General features: G+C 38.6%; 3 protein-coding genes across 3 annotated transcripts in view; all 3 read right to left on the reverse strand.

Annotated features, from left to right (window-relative positions):
• Positions 1-19,474, reverse strand: part of LOC148723568 (uncharacterized) — a 401,859-nt gene that overhangs the window by 128,533 nt on the left and 253,852 nt on the right. The gene's annotated exons all lie outside the window — the stretch shown is intronic.
• Positions 3,558-5,736, reverse strand: LOC148723575 (uncharacterized). Its single transcript, XM_088732763.1, has one exon. The coding sequence runs from the start codon at positions 5,220-5,222 to the stop codon at positions 4,428-4,430; it is 795 nt and encodes a 264-aa protein (XP_088588889.1). The 5' UTR covers positions 5,223-5,736; the 3' UTR covers positions 3,558-4,427.
• On the reverse strand, positions 6,698-11,396 carry LOC148723576 (uncharacterized). The gene is made up of 4 exons (XM_088732762.1): positions 11,204-11,396; positions 9,446-9,478; positions 8,608-9,066; positions 6,698-7,228 (listed from the first exon to the last, which is right to left on the reverse strand). The coding sequence occupies exons 1-4, from the start codon at positions 11,343-11,345 to the stop codon at positions 6,990-6,992; spliced, it is 873 nt and encodes a 290-aa protein (XP_088588888.1). The 5' UTR covers positions 11,346-11,396; the 3' UTR covers positions 6,698-6,989.

Below are 19,474 nucleotides of genomic sequence, written 5' to 3' on the forward strand. Positions count from 1 at the left end.
GCAGGTACAAAATCGCATCTGTGTTGGGTCAGGAGAACGTCTCCTCGGAGACTAGTATGACGCATCGTGGTAATAGCCGAAAGAAAGCTACGAAGCCGACCCCCCTCCTTACCACCAAGACAACAACATTGTTCGGTACCTGGAATGTCAGGACTATATACGTAGCCTGCGTAGCCAGGCTCTTTTAGGGGGGAAGGGGTGGGAGGAAGGGAAAAGATGAGGGAAGGGAGAGCCCTCACTGGCCCTATTGTTTTCGCGTTTATTTGCCGCTTAGTTTCGGTGCGGGAAATTCCTAATGGTCGAAAAAAGGTTGGGTGATTCCTATTGGTCGATTACGTGTCAATCAATATCCCGTCTTGAATCAAAACTCTTGTTCAAAAAGGCGGACAAGAGTGAGCTTTTCGATGTAAAAATACAAGAAGTGGAGCAACGATTTAGGAACTTCAAAGGTGAGAATTTTGTTTTGAAGGCAGAGAAAATTACTTCAAGTTCACACATATGTTTCATATGTTTGTTGTTGTTTAAACATTTATTCTTAGCGAAAGATTTAATAGCGACTTTGCCCACTGAATTTGGCAAAAAGCGTGATATTTCAGTCTCTTGTCCTTGTGGCAAAGGCATGTCGAGAAAATGGATATGGATTTGTTCTTGTAGTTACGGCGTTAAAATACATCATCTCAGATCAAATAAGCGAAGCTCCTCTGCTAGAAATGTCTGCTTGCGATCTTGGTGACACACCAATTGAAGATGTGATGTCAGGAAAATTTGAAATTGTGTTCACTTCAGTGCCACAAGTAAGTCATCGACTCCTTTCGACTTAAAGACTGTTGAAGACTGGTAAATGATTCATAAAGACCTCGCAATTTTCTTCCGCAAGTCCCACAGACTACTTGTGAACAGTTTTCTTCGTTTTCGACAATAATTCCAGTGCTTTTGAGAGATTCTGACAGCGGTTTCTTGGACGGATCGTTCGGTGCTCTAAAAATATTACTGTTGGATGTATAGCTTACACGATCATCATATCAAATTAGAAGGCTCTTTTTACAAAGTCTACAAAATTCGTTTGATCAGTTTGAAGACTGTTTTTTGCCTTTCTTCGCTCTAGTGAAAGAACTATCTGTGTCCGCTATGAGAGGCGCGAGTTTGTTTTGACAGAAAACTGGCAGTGAATGCGCGAACTGCTTCTGGCGCCCTCTGATTGGTTAATTTTCAGCGAGTATGATTGGTTGAAAATTTTGGGCGGTAAACGCGAAAACAATAGGGCCAGTGCAGGCTCTCCCTTCCCTCCTCTTTTCCCTTCCCCCTACCCCTCCCTCCCCTAAAAGAGCCTGGTTACGCAGGCTACTATGTATGAGGCTGGAAAGGCTGCACAAATTGCTAATGAAATGACCATTTACAAGCTGGAGGTCATAAGAAATGAAGATTTGTGGGAAAGAATTGAACAGGAACGAATTTACATCCAGATTAGAGGGCACAAATGGGGTTGGATAAGGCACACCCTCAGAAACCCGAACAGCAATGTTACTTGGCATGCACTGAGGTAGAACCCACAGGGGAAGAGAAAACAAGGCCGTCCTAGAAACTGCAGGAGGAGAACCGTGCACAAGGAGGCGGCCAAGGCAGGCTACACCTGAAATGAAATAGAGAAGTTGGCCTGGAATAGAAGGAGATGGCGTGAGGTGTCCTTGGACCTATGCTCCACAGGAAGTGAAAAGGGATAAGCAAAGCGCAACTCGTAACTGGAATGAAACTCCTCATGGTTAATATGTAATCTGAATTGCTTCAGGTTCTTCAGGAAAAACAACAGCGACTTCATCATGATTACCTTCCACAATTTTTTTCCCGGATATCTTTTATAAGCTTAAAGAAAGATTAATATAACGCAATCTTCCTGTGATTTACACAACAGGAAGTCAAAGGTCTTTTTAATTTCCCCCTGAGGTGCACGTGGCCGGCTCACCAGGAAGAAGGAGATCGTTCGGTCCAATAACGTTAATCTGTGGAGATTATCAAGCTAATAACTGGGAAGATTGTGCCTGTTGGTTCATCAGTGACAAATCTGTACTCCTCTGTCCGTGCGACACCGGAAAAAAGAACCTTTGTAATTTTGTGGGTACTTATAGCATTTTATTATCAAGAAACGAATTCTCAAGGCTCAAAGCCAAAATAATGTTCAAGCATGTAAACGATTCCCTGCAAAAAGCTAAATTTGTGGGAAATTATTGTGATAAAATCCTTGTTCCATTTGCTGTAATGAGGGGATACTGAGTTGTTCAAAATCCCCACTTTGTGATAGTTTTCGCGCGGGTGGTGGGTTTTACATGTAGTACTACCGCTGACAAGTTGTGATTTATACTCTCACTCAGTGTTTACGAACGTTCAATCAAGGTTTTCCTCTCTTTTTTTGGTCGTTTTTACCTCTGATTTTTGAGCTTCATTCGCGAATTGCCACTATGAAAAGTAGAGGCCGGCCCGCAGAGACTTTTACACATTTAAAAACTAGAATATTATAACCAACTGAGTGCGTAGTTTCAGTTCCAGAATCGGTGTACTTTTGGAGAAATTTAGACAAACGTTTTCCCTGTTTTACCCTACAGTAAAAATCACCGAAGCTGTACCAAGATAAATAATCTATTGATGTGTTCACATTCACTCCCAGGAAAAATTGAATGCATCAAAGTAGAGACGAATGATGTCACTATGTATCCTAGAAGTACCAATCTGTAATGTTGTATTTAGCTTGAGATAGAGAAATAAACATTTTACACTTTTTTTACGCTGGTTTGGTATGAGAATGAGGCCCCAGGCTTCACACAGGCAGCCGTTATTACCATGGCAGCAAGAGTGCTGCAACCTTTAAAAAGGGCATTTTTGTGGAACCCCTCTGAGTGCCTAACTGCATGCAAAATTTGAGAGGGGGGGGGGTTGAAAATTTTCGTTTCCCAAGATGTTTGATTCTTACAGAGACACGTTCTTTAAAATGCGGAATTCCCTCGCCAAATAGTGAATTTTCCCATAAAAGCGGAAAACTATATGTCAAGGCATCATGTTACGGTGGCCCACAACTGTCACGGCAATATGCTATTGCCGTGACAGTTGTGGGCTACCGTATCATGTGGAGTTGAGTAAAATCTATAAATTCATGGATTTGTCCCATACTTATGAAAATATGGACCAACCGAGCTAATTATCTGCAGTTTAAATACATATAATCACATATGTTCGTCGTTCATTCATGACATTACGGATTGATTATGAAACGAAAAATTACCCAGCTCCCAGTTGGCTTGCTAGCTCAGTTTGTATCGCGTTGTACCGGTATTGCAGAGGTCATGGTTTTATATTAACTCCCGTACAAACCTGAATTTTAGTTAGGCCTTATTTTCACCACAGCAGTGTTCATTACTGAGAAGATCACTTTCATCTCAGCGGTTCAACTACTGCTCCGAGCAACATTAGAGGTATAGTTTAATAATTTCATAAAAAAAATACCCAAAACTCTTAAACAACTGTTCAAGATTTCACCGGTAAACTGCACTGCGATATCTCTAAATGTTTTTCCTTACTTTTCATTATTTATTTTATTTGCTCTTATGTATAACATTACTACAATTTACAATAATTGATGAAAAGAAAACAAAATAAAGATTAGCGAAGAAACTGAATAAAAACCATTAAGAATTGTAAGCTTAGCCTCCCTCACAATTAGTACAAGTAAAAATTTAGATAACAGAAACAGAAAAATAAATTATTGATAAGCCATTTCATGGTCCGTAGTCTGTTGTACAATTAGTAATTATTGGTAATATATATCTTGTTTTTTTTTTTCTAAAGGATGCGAGATATAAAGAGCCTGACCTAGAAAGGACTTAAAAAGACCCCAAGGCTTTAGAAAGTCTCCTTTCAAACTGAAGCAGTGACTGTGCATCGTCAAGATTATATCTGCTATCAGTACGTGCTACCGATAATTACCTCGCTCTGAACCAGTGTTGTGATCAAGAGAAAGTCAGCCGAACAACGCCATGTTTTCAAGTTTCTCTTCTCCGAATGAGCTTGGAGGAGAGGGGTAAGGAACTTGAGGAAAGTTAAAGTGTGGTATGCTGCCGAAACCTAAAAGCTCTGACCCGATATAAGAAAAAAAAAATTCATGAATTGCGGCGTATCGATCTTAGGTAGCCACACGCAAGATAACGGGCAGAGTTTATAGGAGTACACTAGTGTCGGTGACACGCATTTTCAGCGCGCATTTTCAAGTTCTCACCCCATCAAAGCGAAGGGCACTATGGCTTTCAAGACACCAAACTGTACTAAATTCAGCAAGACCCCGAAAAAAAATTGATTGAGTGTCTCCCAGGGAGTGGGCTCATGAACTTAGTTTCCTTCTCATAGGACCCTTTTCCTTTCTATGCATAAAATCTAGCCTTTTTTTAATAATCCTCGTGGACTTTTTCCCGATACATGACCACAATTTCTTCGATCATAATGGCATAGAAACAGAAAATGTTTTTCAGTTTGGTCACAGTTTGACAGAGAGCGGAATCATCAAAATACTCACAATAGGAAGGCACCTGCAGCACGCTTCTTGCTTGAAGTAACCTAACAAACACATCGTTTAAATTCTGTTCTGAGTTCATACTACAACCGTAATCAAGTGTTCTATAGGATTTCAAAAGGCAAGGAAACAAAGTTTCCTTCTCCATTTCTTCAACCGCGTTTAGAAACATTTTCAAAGTGTCACGCAAGTTACAAGTGGAGTGAGCCTCGCAAAGCAGCATGTGTTCACATGCTTGTGCGGTGTATTCTTGGAAAGAAACTGGTTTGTTTGCCAAAGCTATTACCTCTGAAGCATACCTGAGATACTTAGCATGTTGGGTTAATGACTTCAATTGTGAACACAGTTCTTCCACTTTGTGTCTTATTTGCATATTTTCCTCCAAGCCTTCCTCGATGAAACTACATCCTTGCGAAAGTTGAATCCTCAACGACTTAACCATACGGCAAAATGTCCTCAAATCCAATTCTTTATATAGATATATTTCATTCGGATTTATCTTTGCTTCAAGAGCATTCACAGATAAATCCATCAAGACGCTTGGAAGCAGAACTGTTTCTTCCAAAACTGTTGCGGATTTCACGAAGCGCTCAACGACAGCAACGAAACATAACACGCTGTCAGTGTCGTAGTCGGGTCGGTCTTTTTCCAGTAGCGTATCTGTACTCATGATATTATTTTCCAGTACAGCCAAAGCGAGGATTAAAGTAAAATAAACCTCGCTTGGCAAGAGTTCCGAGTATGTCTTCGTTTCTTGCGATCACACATGCATGACGTCACGTTCTCTCTTAAACACTTGACAAGGGGCTGTGCTCGCGACATACAGGGACACGTCACTTCGAACAAAGTCGTGCCGAAGTTTTCCCATTGTCGATAAACTTTACAAATTTACTCAAACCAATATTGAAGCAAATAAGGAAGAGTATAGGACTGTTGCCATACAATCTGGTGATTTAAAGTCTAATTCAAGATACAGAAGCGTTACATTTTACAAAATGATTGTATGACCACAGTCACGTTTTTATTTTTAACGTTCCATATCAAGTCGAGTAATTTCAGGGTTTAGGTTAAGAGCTCTTCCACTTGAAAAAAATGTTACATACCCAAATGTGGTGATCCGATTGGTGCGAGCAACATACCACTCATTAATCTCATTACGCGAACACAGATTTAAATTTTTCGGAAACGTGACAGAATGCATTGCAAGTGCATCATAAGCGTTGTTATTTATTATGCATGCATGAGTCAGGCAGCTGGAAAGTTGGTCCACAGTGTTATTTTACCCAAGACTGTTTAGTGTGCTTAAGGCTGAAAATCTTGAGAGAGTTTCTTAAGGACGTCATGAAACAGATGATTGATTTTTGTATTACAATATCAGAACGTAAGCATCAAAATAAACTTTGTATCTAAAGAAAAAGATCGAGAATCAAAAGCTTTGCGCGAAACAATTTTTTTTTTTATTGAAACAAACTTTTCAATCCTATATCAATCTTATAAGTAGCGCTATGCTATGTGCGCTCATTTGTGAATTGGAAATTCATGTATTATGTAATTTTAGTTAAGAATGCGCACATTCTTAATCCTCGTACGGTAATTCATTAAAAAAAAACATCCGCTAAAATGTCTCTAAGCTTTTGACTCTCGTCGATTCTACAGATTAGAAACTATCTGTAATAATCATAATCTGGAATTTCATAAAGAGAACAATCATGTCATAAGAAACTTGCGTGCAACGTCTGATATCCAGTCATGCCATTGCGTCCATTACTCTTATTGCGACAAAGTAATTTCTTCAATGGTGTGAATTAGTCAGGTGAGCTGAAGTGTGTTGCAGGTGACCGTTGTAAGGGAGACAACCGCTAGAACAAGGTTGAGCTCTGGAACAGGAAGAATTTCACAGCAGAACAGACGCGGTTAATCACAGAGATTATCACATACTGGCAAATTGACATCAAGCTGATCAACTAAGAAAAGGGACTTTTTTTCTTGAACACGAGGGTACTATTGAAAATGAAGGGGGCATGTTTACCTGATCCTTAAAAAAGCATAAATTTGATTTGACTAAATATCAGGTGAAGAAACATCCTCTGAACACAGTAACTAAATGGATTAGAGTTAAAAAAGAAAAACTACCAACAAGGGATATTTATTTGCAAGATTTTATTGTATTCCGGCATATTCTTAGCGCAAACAAAAAATATTAATGGCAGCATTTTCAAAAGCAACGCATGAGTTTTGTGTCTGTATTTCACTTTGAATGCAATGAACTAGTTGAAAGCTTTTGTAGTTGTTTTATTTTTACCTGTATACCCATTCAGTCGTGTTTCTTATCAAGTGTTGACCATGCCTTCATCTTTTCCAAGTGATTGTGAGTTGCCGGGCTTCAACTCTTTTAACCCGGTTGTCGTAGGCAAAACCCTAGTCACTTTCTTATTTCTTATCTAATTGTGGGAGAGGCGTTTACTACAGATGAATATGGTGGAGGAGGCTCTGAAGGCAAATTGTTCCTTTGAGACGTAGTACTGGAAACGGACCTTCCCAACTGTAACTGCGGAGATCTTCGTCGATTGTCCTGAGCATGTTTTTTCTTAACAAGGACCAGCAGAAGAAAAACCCCGATCAGAACGACACCAAGAAGACTGCAAATCACGGCAATCATTGTCGTGCTGCTGCCACCTGAGCGGAAAAGTAAACAACTATAGACCACTTTCATAAATGGCTGCCGGATTAATATTCTTTTGTTTAAATTTGAATTAGCCCTACTGGCCTCGTTCTCCAGTACAAAATTCAAAAGAATACATTATCTCAAGCGAGGCCAGAAGGACTACTTTAAATTTAAACAAAAGAATATTTATACGGCAGCCATTTATGAAAGTGGTCTATCATCTTATTTTTCCTATCAATTAGGGTCAGAACTTTATTTCCTCTAATTAAGATTAAATTTTCCTTTGCACTCGTGCCATAAGTTTGTCATGATTCGTATGGTACCATTATAGTCTGCTCCTTAGTATCCCTCCGAAATTTTACTATAGAAAGTAACATGGCTGATAGAATCCTAACACACCCTAACTGACCTAAATCGACGAGACGAACGATGGTTTCCACGGATTCTCGTTTTATTTTGTGAGCGTTGTTGTAGAGTATTTTAAAGGATTGCTATTTCGTGTATTTTTACATTTACCTTTTGTTTTGATGAGTCTCGCCTTTTGCGTCTACGTTGTTGTTTTGGTAGATCTATAGTTTTGATCTTTTATTTTTAGTGTGTGTTCGAACTTGGCTCAGTTCGCGATTTCCTTCTTACCGTGCTAGACATTTTAATCGCTTGTTATGGTTGGAAATAGCTAGTTTCATAGGTGGTCATGATTGGGTTGGTAAAGCTGGCCTTGAGTTTTACCCACAATAAGATCCTGGTTTTTTTTTTTTTTGTGCGCGTGATTCTCGTGCGCAACACGATATGGGCATTTAATTGGTTCCTTGGTGCTCGCCAAGTGCTTCTGAACGAGCCACCCAATTTCCCCCTTTTGCAAAACAACGAATGCACTATGGAAACTCCCACGGTCAGCTAACCCAAACATGTCTGTGATTTTTGCATTTAATACGTGGGCACTCCTTGCTAAAAGATGGAAGAGAAATAGCGGCGGTAATAGAAGGTAGTAGCAACAATAGAAGAGTAGAAATAAAGAAGAAAATTACAGAGTCTTGGTACCTCTCGTTAATTCGTCCAAGCGAGTTGGTAAAACCCCCCAACAGCGTATTCTCTTGTTTTGTTTTGCTTTTCAGTAAAATGATACAATGACGTTAGTCGGGGTACTGCTCATTGACCTCTCGATTGAACGTCCAGCACAGTTCGGGATCAATGATATTTATGGCCTGTGGTGAGCTGTAACCTCCCTCTAACGAAAGTATCTGATGAGTCAAACTCTAACACCTTGATTGATAACTTGGAATCAGATCATTACGTCTTACCAGTAAATGACACCACTCTCTACTCGCCTGAGGTGAACAAAAGTCTGATTGTTGTAACAACTTTTTTGGCAATTAACTATAATTATTACCTTTCTTAGGTGTGTCGGTGGCAGGTGGTACTGATTTTGGATTTTTCTGAACATCTACGGTAGACAGTGTGGACCCATCTGAAGATACAGAGTAAAAGTGCGCATTAAATCCTTTCATCGGATTTGTTGCGTCTGTTACCAGGTCAATCCTGAGGAATCGCCCACTGGATAAAACGTTCGGAGGTATTTTATTTCCGCATAATTTTGAAATCCGCCTATCAATTAAAAGTTGTCCATCGGAAATTTCCACGTAGTCGCAGGTACAATTTTCTGTTTGAGTGGAGCATGATTCCACATCAAAATCGCTGAAGTAGAGTGCTACCCGGTAATCCAGAGGTACTTTGACTATCCAAGTACAACGCTCTCTATTTGGATAAGTCTCTTTGGGATAGCCAGGACTTGAGAAACTTCCTTTATGCGTCCCAAAATCTCCTCCAAGGTAAACAAACTCATTGCAAACTTCAGGTAAGTTGATCATAAAATACAAAAGGAACAAACCAATGAATAACGATTCAGTGACATCATGTCCGATGTTGAGTGTCTGATCTAAATATGTTATTATTATTATTATTATTATTATTATTATTATTATTATCATTTTCATCATCGTATTAAATAATTTTAAAAAAGATTTATTAGCGGTTAACCTCCTCGAAGTGTCAAGATGAAGCCTTTACACCTAACTATTTAAATGCCATTTGTTTGTTACTAGGATTTTGATTTATATGGTATTTGTGACTCAATAATATATCCAAAAAATCAATTGATTAGGTCATGCAAATTGCCATGTAAGCAACTCTGTTGAAGAGTCGATGAAAATTATTAAGGAATACAATACCTTCACTTGATCTTGACGTTCTTGTCACAAATGCTATAAGTAGAGTAAAAAAGCACTTTAGTAATTTCATAATAGTTTATCACGAAGATGGAAGGAAGATGCAACACCGTTATTATGTATCAGTTTTAGAAAACTGTGAAATATCCAAGCTTAAAAGATGCGCACATATAACAGTTGCGAAATAAATAACTTATTTAGATCTGAACATTGAAACGTAAGTATTCGTTTATTAAACATATCAGTCTACAGTTTCAGATTTTCAAAATGGGATGGGAGTAAACATTTAAGTAAGCCTTGAGACATACGAACAGGAAATTTGTGTTCTTCATCACTGAAGGCATTATATCGTAACCTGAATCAAACCAATTCGAGCCCATGTCAAGTCTTGGTTTTCGCGTGAGATAATAGATAATAAAAAACAGGAATTATCGTTCCTTTTGAGTTTTTAGTTCAGTTAGTTATTAGAACAGCTGAAGACTTATCTCTTTACAAAGTTTCAGTTTGATAGGGTTATTCGTTTTGTGATAAAGCAAGGTTAAATCTCGAAGTTTTTGCGTGACAAGATATCAAAATGGCGGCCGAGAATGATGAAACGTTGGGTAAAAAAGTGATTTATCCGCTGATATTTCGCCGTCTAAACAGTCATTTCATGAGAATTAGTACTCATATAGATGTTTGTGAGCCCTCGGAAGACGACTACAGACTTTTTGTAGCAAAACTTGATGACATATGTTTTTGTTAGCTTACACTGAGCCGCCATTAATTTATACCCTTCAGAGGGACACAAACATGGCGTCTCCCTACAAAGCCTTATAAATTTAAGTAAGACATTTCTTCGAATACCTCCCGCGAGAGCGAGACTGATTGAATATTCATCTTCGTTTTTCACTTTGATTTTGATTCTATTTGTTGAATGCTTTTGATGATGGTGTGTGCAACCAGTTTGGCAGCCGAGAAAGAATTGTGTTTGATGTTTATTATTTCCTACCCGACATCCAATGGATGCAATATGTTGACGCTCGAGTATTGCTGAATTATGTTTAAACCCAACGTGAAATTTCTCAATGTGATGTTGAAAAGGAAATGGCCTCTGCTGCAACTAAGTAACATACAACGGAACTTAAGAGAAAAAAAAATTAATGATTATATGGGTAATCGTTTACTTTGTTCAATAGCTTCTTGGTAGCTAATCCAGGAATCATTTCCACGCGGGAAATAAACCACAATACCAAATATGAAAAAAGAGACAGATTTAACTTGACTCTAGGTTAAATCGTGACTCGAACTCGACTTGTATTTGAAATTAACCCTTGCAAAGATATGACATTCCTAAAAGTAGGCACAGAGACAAGAATCAAAGAATCAAGTCGAGTAACATTAATGTATGACAGTTACTGTCAATTACGAAAACCCCTAGGCATATCAAATATCTTTAAAAAAGTGTCTTTTCGATAGTACCGATAACATGACATCCCTGAATCTTTGATGCATTCATGGTTTAGCTGCGTGCGTGATATTGATGATATCGAAGTTATCATGCTCGTTTAAGTCGCCTTTAAAATGATTCTCTGATTTTCTTATGATGGAGACTGAGTACAGCCCCTTCACAGCTTTTTCATTTTTGTGATGTAAAAAATTAGTTAACTCAAAGTTTGCGAATAGGCACTCTGTTTGCCAGTGACAGTTACGACAACGCGGAACTGAGTAACAGAATTCTAATATTCACTTTCCAAAATAAAGAGTTACGCTAGACGATACCTGACCACCACAGCAAAACCAGATAACACTTCGCTTTCCCTCCTGAAGTGCCAAGTTTGAGCCACATTATATTTCGGATCCAAACCATATTTCCCCAGCAACTCAAGGAAAAACAGCAACGCAGTACAACTAAATGTAACATCAAAGAAGGTACTATTACGTCAAGTCGCCTAAATTTGCATACAACGCATGGGTGCTGTGCGTGACAGTGCTGTGCGTGACAGTTTGACAAAATGTCCACTAAAACGACGCGAATGAGCTCCAACTTTTATTAATACAACTAATAAAAAATGAAAGAGTAACTAGTTGTGAACGCTTACACTTGTGTAAAACCCGTAGTCCTCCAGTCGCTTGAGAAAAACTCGTTCCACCAAATTAATGACGTAAGATAAGAGCCTCTTGGTTTTAACAATTCACTTGTCGCATTGGCAATATAGCTTGAGGAAGTGAAAGGAGAAATCGTGGAATGAAATATTGTGGGAATCCTATCATTGGCTTACCTATTCCACGGGGGTCAACTGCCTTTCCTTCTTTCAATGCCGTTAAATCCTTTTTTGCTCCATTTATCATTTTTTTCGACGCAGTATTAATTATTATGGTAAGTCTCAGTTACTATTTTGCTTACGTTTTCTTTCATATTTCCGTGTGAAATTTTTCTTATATCGTTTTGCTAAACTTCCACATACTTACATACATCAAATTTATTTTCAGCATCAAGATGATTAAGCACTTTTGCTAATTGGGGACAGTAAATGAAGTTATACTTTGGGATATAATAATATTTACATTTCAGAATTAATTTCTGGTGGGGCGCTGTTGATCAGCGACGTGAAGACGCTTTTATTGATTCCGAAATCATATTCTCGGTTTAGAGGTCATTAGGTCACGAGAGAACTGTATGGGTACATTCCTGGAAACAAATTCGAATTCCATCTAGCTCGGTTTGCCTTGTATACTACTATCGTTTTTATATCGAGCTCGGTTTGGTATCGAGCTCGGTTAAATCTTCATTCAGCAAATGAGAGGTAATCTGGTACAAAGACTTGGGAGAGAGCATGGGACGAGCGAGAGTAGCCATGTTTCTGGCAAACTTGTCGAAATTTAGTTCGTGAATTCGGGACTTTTCAGAAGTATGTTTTCCGTCGAATTTGAAAGAAAAAACGTAAGAGAAGCAAAATTTAATGTTGCTAAGGAGATGAAGGAAATGACACTAACGTGAGCATTGACTCTTTCTTGTACAATGTTTTACGGGAGGGTGTTGTGACTCGCTGGTTCATAATTTATAGTAACGTTTTGTTCAGTTTCAAACTTAAGTTCAAAACTGGAGCGTACATTTCTCGGTTATTTTAAATCTCAGTACTTTAGCAAGTGTTTCCCTCCATTTTTCCAACCCCAAGTTTACCACACCAAGAGGTATACAAGATAGCATGCAACAATACAAACATTCCATTTTTATTACATAAGCTCAATACACTTTTGTGTCTCTATTTTAATTGGTCATTTGCAACTAGGAAAAGGAACACAACTCTTATGAAACATTAGAATGTTTTGGAAAATATGGCAAGAAAAATTCTGAAAAGATATATCAGCACTGAGTTTTGATTGATTGAGAAATCATGTTCTTTAAAACCTAAGTAAAGTTAGATAATGCAGTTCAGAAAAGGAGTTTATTAGAACTGTATCAAGCTAGGTTTTAAGTATATATGGTGAACAACAACACTCAATTATAAGTTATATTACTTTGATAAATAAGCCATGAAGGTGGTAAGATCAAAATATTTTCATAAAACAATTAAACAAACAATCAAACAAACTAGTAAACTAACAAACAAGCTTCTACAGCAAGGATGACAAATAGTATTGTGTAGCAGATTGTGCTGTAACTAATGAATTTCAGTGTTTTCATATTTTTAATGATGAAGGCATAGCAGAGGCAGGTTTTAAATATTATTTCTAGCTTTTGTTAATTTGGCCTCTCAATCATGGTTTGCACTTGAACCAAAACAAAACAGCCCCACTTATGTGTAGCTGCCTGCAGAGACACATAATAGTGGAAATGGACTTAAACAAAGAGATTTTTTTCATCTCTTGCAAACAAATAGTAAGATGATATTTAGAAAAATTTCATTTTGAAAAGAGCTTGTAGAATGCTATGTGATAATGTGACCGACATTGCTTAAAGCGTCACGCAAAGCATCTTCCAGGTGCATGTTATGTCTCTTCGATTAAATCTCCTTTTAGCTTTAAAGTAGTCCCATTTAAAGCTCCATAGGGCTCTACTGTTGAAATGTTCCGCAATAAATTACAGACGCGCCAAATTCAGAATTCAAGATTTCTGTAAGGATCTTCGTTTTCGTAGTGTGTCTCATGAACATAACGAATTCATTAATAGATCTTAGTTTCGGTAATGGGTCTTCGTTTTGGTAGGGGGTCTTTGTTTTGGTAGGGGGTCTTTGTTTTGGTAGTGGGTCTTTGTTTTGGTAGTGGGTCTTCGTTTTGGTAAGGGGTATTCGTTTTGGGGGGTCTTCATTTTAGTAACTACCGTGTGTTGTTCGAGAATTGGTGTCTTTTGGGGTGGAAAAAATTTTTACGCCACGCCCACAAACCAGGACCTTGGTACCTCTTAGTATTTCTTTTTAGAACCACTGCGCACCATGAATGGTCAACACTCATAACCGCATGTCTTCCAGTAGCCCGACTTACGATCTAAGATCGTCTTGTTGCCGTTAAAGTTTACACCCCAAAGTCACAGTACGCTTGGACCGCCTGTGGCTTCGCTAGACGATACCTGACGACCACAGCAAAACTAAATAACACTTCGCTTTCCCTCCTGAAGTGCCGAGCTTGAGCCACATTATATTTCGGGCCTAAACTATATATCCCCAGTAACTCAAGGAAAAAGAGCAACGCAGTACAACTGCATGTAAGATCAAGGAGGGTATTATTACGTCAAGTCGCCTAAATTTTCATACAGCGCATGGGTTTGAATGCCAGTGCGTGACAGTTTAACAAAATGCCAACTATAACGACGCGAAACAACTCCAACTTTTTATTCTTACAACTAATAAAAAACGAAAAAAGACTAGTTGTGGGCGCTTCAATTTGTGTAAAACCCTAAGTCCTCTAGTCGCCTGAGAAACTCGTTCCTTTAAGAACGAGTCACTGTAAGTATCAAACATCTTGGGAAATGAAAATTTTCAACCCCCCTTCAAATTTTGCCTGCAGTTAGGGGAAGTAAAAGCAACCAAAAAAAAGAGAGGAAAACCTTCATTGAACGTTCATAAACACTGAGAGTATAGATCGCAACTTGTCAGCGGCAGTACTACATGTAAAACCCACCACTCGCGCGAAAACTATCACAAAATGGCAGGAGATTTTAAACAACTCAGTATCCCCTCATTACAGCAAACGGAACAGGGATTTTATCACAATCGTTTCCATAAAGTTAGCTTTTTTCAGGGAATCTTTTACATGCTTAAACGATATTTTGGCTTTGAGCTTTGAGATTTCTTTTTCTTGATAATAAAATACTATAGTGAGTGCCTACAAAATTACCAAGGTTCTTCTTTGGGTGTCGCATCGACCGAAGAGTACAGATTTGTCACTGAGGAACCAACGGGCACAATCTTTTCAGTTATTAGCTTGATAATCTCCACAGACTAACGTTATTGGACCGAACGATCTACTTCTTCTTCCTGGTGAGCCGGCCACCTCAGGGGGAAATTAAAGAGACCTTTGACTTCCTGTCGTGTAAATCACCGGAAGATTGCGTTATATTCATCTTTCTTTAAACTTATAAAAGATATCCAGGAAAAAAATTGTGGAAAATAATCATGCTGAAATCGTTACGGTGGCCCATATCTGCGAACACAACAAAAATTTGTTCAAACACAAAAAACACTTTTCCAAACACAACATAGTATTATCTGAACACAACAAACTGTTATAGAAACACAACACAGTATTATTGAAGCACAACGCAATATTGGAGAAGGTACGTTTTTTATTGGGGGGGGGGGGATGGGCTGGGGCTTCGGAGGGGAGGGTCATTAGTAATTATTTTAAAAATTGGGGAGGGTTAAACCTGTTTGATACGCAGCCGGGGGAGGGTCACAGTTTTTTTTTTTGGCAAGGAAAAAACTACTCCATGTCGGTTAGTTGACTTTTAATTATTGGTTACCAAACACGCGAAGTGTATAGAAACCTAAAACTTATATATACAAGCAAAGCTACCAGTCTAAATCAATCTACATCATTTTAAACAGATGTCGAAATATTATGTCAAAAAACTATCTTGTCCCAACTAACGTAAATTGTCTCTCTCGACGCGTGTCCGCTTTCGTCCATATTTTGACGTCGGTAATGTTTCCGCGCGGGGCTCTGGTATAAAATTAGTGTCCGGTGACGATTCGTTACTTGAGCTACTCAATTAGTGTCGGGTTACTTGATGATGCAACAAATATCACGTGACTAAGATTTTACGCATACAAATAAATTTACATAAATTACATATAAATGTTCACAACACAGATAAAGGTGCAACAAAATGCTTGAGCTTCAAAAACTATGCTGCAAAGAAAAGCGAAGAGAGGTCGACTCATTTTCGATCAAGTGGCTCTAAGGGAAGAGGGCAGAAGAAGAAAGAAGAAGATCCCTTCGCTTTAATTAATATAGGGGTTACCAGTCAAAACGTTCCCCCGGTCATAACGTCCTCGGTTCAAAACGTCCTCGGGTGAGACCAAAACGTCCCCTGGTCAATACGTCGTAGGGTCAAAACGTCCCCTGGTCAATACGTCGTAGGGTCAAAATTCCATTTAATTCTTCCAGTTATACTACCAATTTTTGAAGTAAACGAAATCTAAAACCAACAGTCCTTGTCATTTGTACCATACGACTGAATTCACGCTGCACGGTCAAGGTTTTTTGTTTTGTTTTGTTAAAAAAAAGCAAGCGACGAGTATTTGAGAAACTGACTTATTTTGGAAGAGAAATTAATACTCCAGTCTGGTAGTGACCTGTAGAGTGCAAGATCGAATGCTCAACCTTTACTATTTCACCTACGAAATGCAATGCAGGGTAAGAGTTTTGGTACGTGACCCAGGGATGTTTTGGTACTTGACCCGGGGACGTTTTGGAACTACCACACAGAGGACGTTATGACCGGGGGACGTTTTGACTGGTTACCCTTAAAAACCACATCCATTCTCGCGTCAGATCGCCATATGCGAGGATAACAAACAAAATGGCGGGGAATGATTCAGGCGCATAACATGTCAGCGGTTGAGTAATGATGGCTGATGGCCTTATGCGTTGTATCACTTTGTATAGTAACAAATCTAGACAGGAAATGCGTCTGCTGTTCGCAGGCTGTAACAAATCCTGCAGTACGTAATCGGGAAAATTTTGTGTTGCGTCTCGCAAATATATTGTGTTGTGTTTTGGTAAAATTGTGTTGTGTTTTGCAAATAACGGGTTGTGTTTCGATGACATTGTGTTGTGTTTCGATCATACTGTGTTGTGTTTCGATGACATTGTGTTGTGTTTCGATAAGACTGTGTTGTGTTTCGATGACATTGTGTTGTGTTTCGATAATACTGTGTTGTGTTTCGATGACACTGTGTTGTGCTTCAATAACATTGTGTTGTAATTCGATAACAGTTTGTTGTGTTCAGATAATACTCTGTTGTATTTGGAAAAGTGTTTGTTGTGTTTCAAGAACTTTTTCTTGTGTTTGCAGATATGGGCCACCGTACCGTAAATCGCTGTTCTTTTTCCTGAAGAACCTGAAGCAATCCAGATTACATCTTAATCATGGGGAGTTTCATTCCAGTTACTTCACAGAAGTATCTCAGACGGTTGATAAGCCAAAACCCATGAGAAGGAAAAGGACCAAGACCTTAGCGATATGTTTTCTTAATTGTTCGCACGAGGGTTGCTTTAAGAATGAATCAGCGTCACTATTTTAATTCCCAACACGAAATCCGGGGGCTCCTGTCCCAAGATTGATTTCGTTTGTTTTTCTTTTTTCGAAAACCCTACACAGCTTCTTTTTTTTTTTTAGCGATTACGGGATTTACTAGAGAATGTTATTGTCTGCTTTGGACCCAAGCCCAAGCCCTAACCCCCTACCCCCACCCTCCTACCTGGGTGTAGTCAAAGAGGATGTCACGCAATCTAGTTTAGCTCAGGGATTTGGTCTTTTGTCAACAATATATGTATATGAGGTGAGTAAATGTTTGTCCTATTCTTCCATCATTGCTTGTACGATTTCTTTCTGACGAAGTGAGAACATTTTGATGAATACTTTTCATATTTAGATAACTGGTACAAGTCAGGCTTCAAAGTGAGCAAACGGGCAGCTACGGGAAGTGTTGTCAAGAGGTTTACAGCTCAACTCGCGAAATTAAAATGCCTTTCCTTTCAGATAATTGCCGCTAAGAAGTAATAATCATTTGTTTAGTTTTTTAACTAGTGGAAAAAGATCGAAGTTCACTCTTGTACTGCTTGTATTCGTCATTGCAACCGCAAGTTCAAAAGTTGTAAATTTCACGCAAGTACCGTTGATGTTCAGTTTTCAGTTCTCAAAACTTGCCGTTTGAGTTGCCCCAAAATTTTATTTCATAAATTGAAAGAAAAAGGATTGCTCTTTCTCTGGAATAGTATTTGCACAACGAAAGCCATGTACCATGAAAGGTTTTTTGCCATTGAAAAATGGCAAAATTGATAGTCGCAATGAAACTGTTTTAGAGGGTAATTTTGAAAAAAATTGAAAATTCAGATTGGAATCTTTTGAAATTACAAGAACGTTTTCATACAAAGGAAGGGTCATAAAATCATCATATATCGCAATAGTCATGGTATTTGATTCCGTTTCTTTTTACCACGCGAGGATGCGAAGCACATTTTTCGGTGGTTTGAGGGCCTCTCGGAGGTGAAAATTCAAAAAAATTATTGTTTTGGAAAATATCAATCGCAAGAAACTGAATCTTGCATTTTCTAAACTAGTTTCATAAGGGCTTTCATGTGACAAAGTTTGGGAGATTTCGATTTTTCCATCTTGCACACCTATCCGTGGTATTTACAGAATGTCGCTCTTAAATTAATGATTCACCTGTCGCAGAGGCAATATGGCTATCCTACAAATGGTTTACAACTAGAGGAAGTGGAAGGGAGAAGTCGGGGAATGAAGTATTGCATGAACCTTATCATTGACTTACTTATTCCGCGGGGCTCAACTACCTTTCCTTCTATTAATGTTAAATCCTTTTTTGTTTCATTTATAATTTCTTTTCGACGTAGGAATCATTATGGCAATTCTCATTTACTACTTTGGTTACGTTTTCTTTCATATTTCCGTGTGAATTTTTTCTTCTATTGTTTTGCTCAACTTCCACATACTTACATACATCAAATTTATTTTGGTATCAAGATGATTAGGTACTTTTGTTAATTGGGGTTATACTTTGAGACAACCTCGTTCCCAGGGTCTCTCATCTTCCCGTCCCCTGGAGCGAGGGAGGGGCGGGAAGATGAGAGATCCTGAGAACGAGGTTGACCTTTAGATGTAACAAGACGATCCAAGATCGTAAGTCGGGCTACAGGTAGCCGTGCTGTTATGAGTGTTGACCATTCGGGATGCGCAGTGGTTCTAAAAGAAATACTAAGGAGGTACCAAGGTCCTGGTTTGTTGGTGTGGCATAAATTTTTTTTCACCCCTGAGAGACACCAATCCTACAACAACGCACTGTCACATTTTTTGGTGCAATACCCTGAAAGTTATCACAGAAGCTGCTGCCGTGGACCTTTTAAGGCTGAACAGCCCAAGAGGTACCAAACCCACCTTTTTTAATCCCTAAAAGGTACAACGAGCACCCCAGTCCTTTTTATTTAAGGAGTCTCCCCTTCCCAAGGGTGATAAGTACATGCCAATTGATGCATACGTTAAAAGATATATTATGAAATTGTAATCATAATGGTCTGAATGCAAGTAAGTATATTTCATCGTGAAAACATTGTATACACAGCATACCTAATAAGGACTTTCCCTGATTTTCACTTTGAATAAATTAATGCAGACAGCAGTAGTTGGGATTGTCTCACTCTTGTGCTGTTGTCTAACTTTGAATTTGATTTTGTTTCTACAATTTATCTGTTGCAGTCTTTTCATTTTTGGAGCAGGTTCCAAATTATCATAACTACCGGTATATTTTCGTCTGTGCTTTTGCAGGTGTCTGATTTGATGAAAATCCATGTTAGATGTGCAAGACAAAA

This window comes from Stylophora pistillata, chromosome 9 (genome assembly GCF_964205215.1).
Source record: "Stylophora pistillata chromosome 9, jaStyPist1.2, whole genome shotgun sequence".
In the NCBI taxonomy this organism is placed as follows: Eukaryota; Metazoa; Cnidaria; class Anthozoa; order Scleractinia; family Pocilloporidae; genus Stylophora; species Stylophora pistillata.